The sequence below is a fragment of the Epinephelus moara genome, chromosome 13 (assembly GCF_006386435.1).
Source record: "Epinephelus moara isolate mb chromosome 13, YSFRI_EMoa_1.0, whole genome shotgun sequence".
In the NCBI taxonomy this organism is placed as follows: Eukaryota; Metazoa; Chordata; class Actinopteri; order Perciformes; family Serranidae; genus Epinephelus; species Epinephelus moara.
The window spans coordinates 4,648,158-4,658,865 of record NC_065518.1 but is presented as its reverse complement, the minus strand read 5'-3'; the positions used below and the strand labels follow the sequence as shown (position 1 = coordinate 4,658,865).

The following is a 10,708-nucleotide window of genomic DNA, read 5'->3' as shown; positions in this document are numbered from 1 at the left end:
AGTGAGTTATTACAGACACGGCTAACGGCTAACAGCTAACGGTTAGCCCAGCTAATCTACGATAACCATGTTATTAATTACACACAGATAAAATACTAATGTTTGTTCAGTCATTGTGTTTATAGACTTTACAAACATCAGATTAGTCTAAACGGTGATATAGTGACGTGAAAAATGTGATATATACATATATAGAGCTAAAGGTAAAGGTAAACAGGTAAACAACAAGGCGTTTCCCATTTACACAGTGGTAAGAGTGCTGGACCGGAAGTGTCGCACAAAAAAACGGAAGCTGGCTGCGTTCTGTTTTGCCTCCGTGTTTCCGTGAAAAATAAGGTGGATACCTTTACTGTAAATCTGGCGTTACACAATGGTCACGTTACCAAACCAATGCTGTCACCATGGTAGTGACTTACCATTTTAAAACGTTCAAAGCATTTCAAACATAATCAAAATTGGATTAGAACTTGATCCAATTCAAAATTTTATGGGATTTAAAAATAAAAAATAAAAAAGTCTTTGGATATTCGTATTAAACCGCCAAATCTTATTCAACTGACATAATACTTAGTCTGGTACAGCCCTAGAAATGCAGGCTGGTTCGCTGGATAGCACCAAGGTTACAAGAATCCTGAACGGAACTGGTCCAAGAACAAGAGCTAATTTGGTGGTAAAAAAAAGGTACAAGTGGTCACGTCCTTAATGATGCTTAATTTCATGCCTTATTAATATTAAAACGAGCGAGTTCATAAACTAGTATAGAGACTAAAACTGTTTTTTATACCAGGCTGTAAGCGTGTTTATTTCTGCTGCAAAGTTTTAACATGGGGGTCTGTGGGGACTGACTCGCTCTTGAGTCAGCCTCAAGTGGACATTAGAGGAACTGCAGTTTTTGGGACTTCAGTGTTGCATTCATTTTTCAGCTCCAGAGTTGGGCTGGAGAATACATATGGATCTGAGGGTCCTCACAAGTGTAGAAGTACAATATTGTGTGTGTTGGTTAGTGTAAGGACCTAGGTCTTGGACTGACACATAGTCTGCAGTCTACAGTAAATTCATCCACTGTTGGTTTGAGTCTGAACATGAGATTTAAAGGTTTTATGGCAGGTTATAATCTGCCGAAATGAAAGAATACAGATGATTTCTATAGTAACAGACATGAAATTGAACAGTCATCACACTTTGTCTTGGATCTAACCCTGAACACACAGCTAGGTGGGCTCTGAACAACAAGAATCAAATTAAATTGGTCAAATTACTGGTAGTACCCTGGTACAGTGTGTGTTGGGTTCCTGTGTGAGAGCAGCATTGTTTGCAGTGAGTGGGTTGTTGTTGTGAATGTGGCTGACTCATTCAGAGAGGAGCTGAGATTTAATAACATCTGAATGGTAAACAATGTGCTGACTGCAGAGAAATATCTCTTCAGACATGACGATAAAACACAGAGACTGACTGATGGATGGATCACTGACCTCGTCTATCTCTTTGATCCACCTGTCGATCCCATCAAAGGACCAGCGGTTGGTGATGTCATACACCAGAATAACTCCCTGAGAGACAGAAGGAGGTTTTTACAAATGACAATTAATGTGTCAGGAAAGCTTTAACTGTAATTTGTGACTAATTAACTCACTTTGAAAACAAAAAAAATTGGCTCAGATAGTGGCCAATGGCTGCGCAGCCTCCAGCAGTCACGCAGTGTTACTAAGTGTACTGTACTTCATTTTAACTTTTTGTTTTCTTGAAGTGAATGCATCACACTTATGTAAAAATATCCACGCATTTTCATTCACTTATCTAGGGCTGGGTCTCAAGGGCAGCAGGCTGAGCAAAGCACCCCAGACGTCTCTCTCCCCAGCAACACTTTCCAGCTCCTCCTGGGGGACCCCGAGGCGTTCCCAGGCCAGATGTGTTCTGGATCTGCCCCGGGGCCTCCTACCAGTGGGACGTGCCCGAAACACCTCTAACAGGAGGCGCCCAAGGGGGACCTGGAACAGATGCCCGAACCACCTCAACTGACCCCTTTAAATGACATTTGAAGACTTCACACGGAGCTCTACAACAAATGTTTCTCACTATTTTCTGAGATTTTATTAACAAACTGATTAATTAATAATGAAAATAATTGTTAGTTGCAGCTGTGACATGTTAATCTTTATAGCTGCAGTACCAACACAACACTACATGGATGCGTACGTCACGACCAAGTCTCACACACAGTAAAGATTCATGATCAGCTCTCAGCCTCGCTGTGGCGATAGTGTCACTGTTGCCATGGTGATATCTCCTCTGTACCCACTAAAAGCCCGACTGAGTGTTGACAACAACTTCATTCAATGAAAAGTGTTTTCTTTTTGTCTCTGCTGGGGAACAACGCGGTGTGCGGCTGTTTGATGAGTTTCTTCACACCTCCTCTCAGGGCTCAGAGAGAGAGTCTGAGGTCAGAACAACAACGCGCACAGAAGCTCTGAGAAAGGACTCAAAATAAAAACCGAACACTGCTCTGATAAATTCAAATATCTGGACTTAGATGTGTGAATGAAGCCTGAGAGGAAAAACAAACAGTAAACTCTACATTTCAGTATTAATGGGACTGACGGAGTATCAGCAGGGCTCAGCTGTTAACGATCCAACATGCTGCAACTACCTGACTCCGTCTGCAGTGACGGCGGGCTGTGGAGGAAACGTACCTGTGCTCCTCTGGAATAAGATCTGAAGATGGTGCAGAATCGTCCCTGACCAGACGTGTCCCTGCAACAACAGACAGATACTGAAATGTCAGATACTTCACACACGTTCATAGTCATCACTATCTAAACAAACACTAAGGAACTGTTCTTTATCTATCAGAGGAGGGAGCACGTGGCTGGGGTGTGACTATCTTGACCCTCCACGAAGCTACAAATACTTTCTTTACTGCCAAACCAAGATGTTTTTCCGAAACCGAACCAGGTAGCTTCGGAGCTACGATTCTTTCATGACGTTTATCTCTTAATTTATAGTTCTGTGTTGCATCGAGGCATAGGTTACGGCGTAGGCGCCACGTCGATTTGGAGCCTATGCCGTAACCTACGACATAGCCTGACATGTACCTCCCCAGAATTGTAATTACGCGTCGTGGTGACACAGACCTCCTTGTCTGTTTCTGTATACTGACACCATTTCCCTCAGTGGAAATGGAGCTTGTATTTACTTTTAGTTCACAGACAAGAAACAATAAATTAAGAGGACAATAAAGCCTCCATTAAAATAGCATTTTAAGTCTTGTGTGTGATTTATACTTCGGGATTTATCCATGTTTCATATGAGAGGGAAAGATCGCCAGCCGCTAGGCTAATGTATACCATGTAAAATGCCATAGGCTTGTGCTAATAACGTTAGCATGTTGTATTTAAAAAACGTGTTTAGTACAGGACAGTTGTTTTGTCAGTGGACCTTGTGAGTTGTAATGGAGCCAAACTGTGTGCCGTTACCTTTGTTAAATGTTGCCGTTGTCCCTGGTTTTATATGAGAAGAGGAAAAGATCGCTAGTTGCTAGGCTAATTTATACAATGTAAAATGCCATAGAATTTTGCTAATATGTGAAAAATAAAATAAATAAAATAAAATGTTCGTAGTATTCACACAGTACTTAATTCTCATATGACACTGCTCATAAATCACGTGTCATATTCAAGTCCTCCTTCTGCGTGCAAAAGTCCAAAATAAGCCCAGATGTTTGATTTAAACGCCGACGGCGCATTTCTGATTTCTTTCTCCGGTGCCTCCATCTTTTGTTTGATGAACTTCCTGCCAAATACTGCTGACTGAGACCTTTGCTGACCTCACCAGGAAAAAAACATCAGCACCATCTTGTGGACCGAGAAAGCAACTGATTTTATTATTCTAGAACCAAAAGTGTGTATTTACAAAAATTCATAATGTTTACAACAAAAGATTGATACTTAACATCGCTGTATTGTAACAATATCGCCACACAAAAGATCGCGTTACGATGCTGTGATTTTTCCACCCACCTCTGTCGAATAAGCCGTTTTGGAAGTTGGTGGAAATCGACCTGTTCCGTCATTGTATAAGAGAGTGTTGGCATTACTTGTTTATCTTGACTCCTGAACGTCTTTCTTTTTATGAAAAAGCACACTGTTACGTTGTTTTGCATGAACCACACCGTGTAAATAAAGTTTTATCTTGTTGACATTACTGTGTAATGACCATCTTCACTGTGGGTCATCTCTCTGTCCTCTGGAGCTGAAAACAAGATGCAGGAGTGGCTTTAAAAATGCTCCGACCATAACAAAGTCCTCCTCTCCAGCCTCCAGAGAACATGACTGCTCTGTTGTTTTTGTGTCCGCAGTGAAAAACAAGCAGCAGAGCTGAATACCACAGCAGTGTTTGGGTTGGCTCGTGAGGACTCGCTGGCTGCTGGCCTGCTGCCTCTGACCGGGCCAGCTGCTGCTCTGTAAGTCAGGTGGTCCAACAAAACCAGTAAGATTCATCATGAGCTGATACTGAGAGACTCCATCTGTTGTTGTTTACAGGAGCCAGAACAGGACGGGACTGAATGATCGCAAACAGGAGTTCTGTGTGTCGTTGTGTGGGGACGTCACATGGGGTCAGGCGGGGATTTACTCAAAGTGTGTGTAGCCAGGGGACAGACACACACATGTGCGCGCAGAGACACACACACACAAGAGCTAAAGCGTCTCATCCGCTTAAACATCAAACAAAGTTTCAGATTAATAATTTAATATTGACTTGGCTAAAAGCAAAACCGCTCTAAAAATACCTCCGAGAGGGCCGAGAGTTTAAAGCCATGGGTGACTGAGCGTGTGTACGTGTGTGTTCAGTACATTAAGTGCACTGTAATCCCACCAACATCGTTCTCCTCCAAGTGAACGTGCAATGCTTCAAAATATCTATATGCAACAGATGCATTAACGCAGCCTGTGATTGTTTTTTGTTGCCTGCATTAAAACTTATTTGCCTTCATGTCACTGCAGTGGTGAAACTGTTTCCCATATAAACAGTAGAGTTTATTCAGATGGTTATTCCAACACAGTGAGAGGCTTTGAGTTCGTCCTCTTAGATCAGTCTGCATGACGCTGCAGGCTGATCTGAAAGTCTGATAAGATGCTACCTTCAAGTGCAAAAATGATTTGGCTCATCAGGAGTCAGTGTGGCAGAGCTGCAATGCTGTGTTAGCATCGATTTCACATCCTGTAACACTGACTTATAATAATAATAACTTTATTTACACGGCACATAGTTAGAGTGTGCTTTACAATAAAACCAAAGGTGGACTTTGTAGGACTGTACGTTACTGTTTATAAACACACTCGCCAGTGACAGTGAAAGTAAGGGCGCATTCACACCAGGATAGTCCAGGGGTCTTGGTTCGATTGGGCGGGGAATGCAGAAAAATTTCACACCTTCATTTGGTTTGGTTCACTGTCACACTGCACTTTTTGAAGCAGATCAAACCACCTGGACAACGTCACATAGTTACAACAGCTGCTCGTTTGGGGGCGGTATTAGCCAAAACGACCACTGACCAGGAAGGGAAAAAAAAGCATGAGGAAGAAGAAAACCTGGCTCAACGATTGGCCAGGACCGAAATTGGAAATCCATCCCCTTCAGCCGGCTTGGCTGCCACAAAACAATGGAGCAACACCAAGTTTATATCAAGAAGCGCCTGCACCTCCTCACTACTCCACGTCTGCCCACGAGACATTTTCCAACTTTTTCTTTTTTTACCTCTGCTTCTCCCGGTTCACGCTGTTGGCTTTGTTTTTTTTCTACCCAAAATTCCATTCTCTGGTTCACTTCCTCACTTTGGTTTGCTGGATAGTCCATTTGCATTTCCCACTGCACGCGAACCGCACCAGGGTTCACTTGCATTGAACAGAGACCCCCAGTTTTCAAGCGGACCAGGTTTCACTCGTTTGATCTGCACCAGAGTTCGAATGAGCGGTCACACCACTCCAAGCGAACCGAACTATCCATGGAAGCGGTCCAGGGTTCGTTTAAAGTGGACCAAATAGCGCCAGTGTGAATGCGTCCTAATAATAATAGCCAGATGTTTCTACAGTAGCCCAGAACAGACAAACTAAACACTGGCTCTGGATAGAGACATTCACGTTTCATTCACCGTATCGCCAGAGTTCCACTGATCTGTAACATGACACTGCTTCATACTGTTTTTGTAGTGGGTTAAATCACCTGGTCCGTTTGTTTCGCAGGAAGAGACCTTTGTGTATAACTCGGCTTCGGGTGAAAACCCCCTGAATGTCTGGATCTTATGTTATCAGAGACAAAAAGGTGACTGCACATTAGCATGTGTTACACTAGCAGCGAAATGCCAAAGTTCATCAGATACATGAATTTGTATCATGAAACTGTGTTACTGGGTGTTTTACTCCTTTAAATCACCAGGTCTGTCTGTTTAATTACAAACACTTACATCCATCAACTTCTGTCCAGCAGATGTTTTCAGCTGGTTGCAACCTGCAGTTCACCACTAGATGCCACTATTTCCCCCCTAAATCTGACACACTCCAGCTTTAAAATCTGACTTTAAACTCTGGACTCAAATACATTTTTCACATTTGCCTCCAGTCCTCCTCTGTACAAGGTGCTATGGTGAAACCAAAATGTGACTCGTGTGGACGGATGACGAGGTAAACATCATTTCTGGAGCATGCTCATCACACAGTGTAACAATTAGCATATGCAAATTGGGGATATGATGTCATAGTTTTCCAAATAGAAAATATTTGATTTAACAAATATCTGTGAAGGTGCAGACCGGCATGATTCAGAGAGAGAGACTGAAAGGATATGAGTGTGTGTTTGGTGTGTCCAGTACCAGAGCTGCAGCTTGACTCTCCTCCCGTCCAGAAGGATGGTGGTCGTCTTGTAGTCGATTCCTGAAACAAAACAACCAAACAACAAATGCATGAGTCTCCTGTTATTAAAGGAAAAACTATAAAAACAATTTCAGGTTACGTTTCCTGCTGAGAAGACTCAAATAACCAAACTGCCTCTTGTTGACTGAAGTTACCAGCATTATGCGGAGTGTAACCGCGGATCCTCTGGCTGTGAGTAAACTATTTGATGTATGACACTGTTGCGGCATCCTTATCGATCGTGCAGGAAATGACATGATACATTCTGTTCATAGGAGAGTTCAGTGCCTGGGAGGTGTCCTACCCTGAGGTAATGGCGTGTGCTGATGGATCACCACTGTGAGGTACAGACAGGTCTGCTGCCAGCTCCCGCAGCTACCCACCCGTCCACCAGCCAAAAGCCCCATGATGACACAAAACACGTCTCTGATGACACCAAATGACGTGTTTCACCCGTCGGACTTTGCACATGGCATGGGCAGGGAGTTCCTGGTGCTGCCTGCACAAGGGCCGCCTTAGCACTCTTTATCTGCACACACTCTCCCCACAGTGTGGTGACACAGACCTGGTTGAAAATCGGTGAAGTATCCCCGTATGTTCTAACTTGAGTAAAGAACTGACGTTTATCTGAAGCTTCATGAACCTGCTCCAGAACTGAACTCAAACATGAAGCCACAACACGAACGACCTTCATGCACTGTGAGCAAGTTTCATATTTTAGTGACTGTTTATAGTTTCGAATGCAAAATCTCTTATGTAACGTTGGCTGAACAGCGACTGGTGTTAACGCTCCTGTTACATGGTGTAAGAGAAATCATTTGTTATCCCTTCTTCTCACTTTAAAGAGGTTTCACAGGGATTAGAACCGGCAACCTCTCAGCCTCCATCCGCACGTCCTCCTCTGACAGCAGATTAAGAAAATCCACCGCTGGAGGCTTCAAGATGGCCACGGATTTACTTCAGAGTTCCAGAGATTTGTACCAGCACCCGCCAGCTTTACACACACACACACACACACACACACACACACACACACACACACTTATTAGCTGCTAATATCAGGCTGCTGTCACATGAGTCCCCGGCGGGAACAAAAAGCAGCGAGCGGCTTGTCTCTTTTATAACAGTAATTATCAGGAGCTGTCTGCAAGTGACGACGCTCCAACTGTGATGCTTCAACAATGGCTGCCAAAACACACACGCAGAGAACACACACACAGACCTTAAAGGACCCATTAACATGAGTTACAGTAGGAGACGCTGCCAGTCACATACAGTGTTTACCTGTGTGCACTTAAACCAGCAAAACCAGTTCACTTTGAAAGTCTTTTCACACCAAACGCAAATAATTAAATCAAATAAATTGCATGTCATTTTAAAAGTTTGAATCATATCTTTTGTAATTTGCAGTGCTGGTACGGCTCAGTGTCGGGTGTTGGCGCTGCTACTGCGTCAGCTCGTGCTAACAAGGCTGACTCTCCAAGAAGAGAGCAGCTCCACTGACAGCGGCAACACAAGGTTCGCTGATCCGGCGATGAGTCTGGATGGTCCGAGATCAGACTCTTGGCGCAAAACAAACAAAAAAAAGTATCATTAATTTATTGGTTGGCTGGAGACGTTCTGGAACATGTGGCAAATCCATGTCAGAAAACAAATCAACAGACAGAGTCCTGAGAGACGGCGTCTGGGCTTTTCTGAGGTGCGTCCAAAAGTTGGTTTGTTTGTTGTAGATTTTTACAACAAGTCACAAAGAACAAAGCAGGCATGACTTCTTGCACGATCTATATCTTGGTCAATTAAGTTGTTAGTTTGGAGGTTGTTGTTGTTTCCCGTAGTGAAGGGGATTTTGAAAGTATTAGTATAAAGTATACTTCAAGTACTGATTGTAAAAATAGTAATTCTGCAGAATAATCCTCCTTCACCGCCTGCATTCCACCATCAGCCTCACTGATACCATCCACAAGTGGTTCACATCCTACATCACTGGGCGAACTGAGTATGTTGCATTGGGAGAGGCAAAATCACAAGTTCACTATGTCACCTGTGGTGTCCCTCAAGGCACGGTGCTGGGTCCTACCCTCTTCACTCTCTATATGCTCCCCCTCGGCTGTGTTATCAGCAGGCATGGCATATCATTCATCAGTCATTATCTTCTTACCCAACAGTGCTCATTTTTCCGGTTTAGCGCTAGCTGCACCAGTCGGTGTTGTAAACAATGAACACAGTGATCTCTTGACATGACTGCTGACAGGACTAAACAGGCTTCACTGTCACAGTTGAGCTCTGAGAACATTTCCATTTACGAGGTTGCGAATGCCTCAACAGGGGGGCGTTCATATATAATCTTCTTGTGAACACAGTAAATACAACCACATTTAAATGCAACTGTTGCTGCTTCCATACAGCTAACTGTAGCTCACCTGTTTGCCTGTTGCCAAACAGCAACACCAAGCACTTAGCCCAACTAGAGCCACGTCACTAGCATTAGCTAATTGGTTATTAGAGCGACTGGCTACAGAGCATCGTCATCACCTATATAAATATTCAACGTCAACATCATATTAATCAATATTACATCTTCATTTATTAGTTGGTCATATTTTGCATCAATAATTTAAATCTAAGTCTATGTACAAGTACGTTTAAATTGTACTGAAGTACAGTACTTGAGTAAATGCAGAGCGACGGAGACCTGAGGTGGATCAGAGAGAGAAGAGAGGAGGAAGACAAGATGTGATATAATGTAAGAGTTATTCTGGGAGGAAAACCAACACACACACACACACACACACACACACACACACACACACACACTCCCTCTGGTATGCTGCATGATACATGAAGCATCTTGGGAAAGTGGTGTTACATAAGAGGTTGGAAACAGTGAGGTTTGTAGACGGACGTCAACACAGTGAAACATTACAGACTGCTGGTGTGTGTGTGTGTGTGTGTGTGTGTGTGTGTGGATGCTGATGATGCTTACAGTGTTAACTGTTTTAAAGGACCATTACAGCTGTTTTAAATACAACTGTGCATTATTAAAACACAGGTTTTATTCTATTTAAGGGAACCTATTTTGCTGATGTTCCATTTGGTGCCTACATAACAAACCACCAGTACGAGACAAACCCGTCAACATGGCGGTTATTTGAACCCTGCTGCAACGCGACGTTATAGTGTACAAATATGAGGCCAAATGTAGCAATAATCAACTTTATTCATTTACTTAATTATTGATACATGAAGACGTGATTGACCTTATACGTAACGAGATGTGACCCTGACCATAACCGCCTCTCTTTTAATCTAACACTTAGCATTTTCTTTCCAATGAAATAGTGAAGGGGGTGATTGTGTAATGACGTGTAGGTATGGTGGGAGAGTCATGTTGCTGCTCCAGCTGCAGCTATAGACCCTTTTACTGTTGATGATATGATGTTTGTTGGTGGGCAGGGCTTAGCTGGAGGCAGAACAGTTCTCCACAGACATTAGCTAGCGCTAGCTAACAAGTTCTGTTGTCTTGTTTTAGACAGTGGAGGAAGATGATGTGAGTGGTGCGTTCAGAAATACTCATTCTGAGTGTGGGAACGCACTCTGACACAAACTGGACCGTTCATAAATTGGGAGCGCTGTCTGAATGTAGCGTTGGGTTATCCAGAGCAGCGCACTCTGGACACTCTGTCTGTGGAGACGGAGCAGCAGAGCGCCGAGCGGAGTGAATGTGTGATTAACTTAACCGTTGGTTCATTCATGTAGAAATATAACGCTCCATTTCTTCCACCAACAGGGCTCTCATTTTAGTG

At 43.3% G+C, this 10,708-nt stretch overlaps 1 protein-coding gene across 2 annotated transcripts in view; it reads right to left on the bottom strand.

The window, feature by feature from the left end:
• rab40b (RAB40B, member RAS oncogene family) overlaps positions 1-10,708 on the bottom strand; it is a 28,820-nt gene that overhangs the window by 7,030 nt on the left and 11,082 nt on the right. The window contains exons 2-4 of one of the 2 annotated variants that reach the window (XM_050059490.1): positions 6,866-6,926; positions 2,691-2,751; positions 1,473-1,550 (exon numbers count right to left, since the gene is read on the bottom strand). In XM_050059490.1, the coding sequence (XP_049915447.1) occupies positions 1,473-1,550; positions 2,691-2,751; positions 6,866-6,926 (200 nt within the window). Of the gene's footprint in view, positions 1-1,472; positions 1,551-2,690; positions 2,752-4,016; positions 4,759-6,865; positions 6,927-10,708 lie in introns of those variants that run through there. The other variant, XM_050059491.1, reaches the window with a different exon arrangement.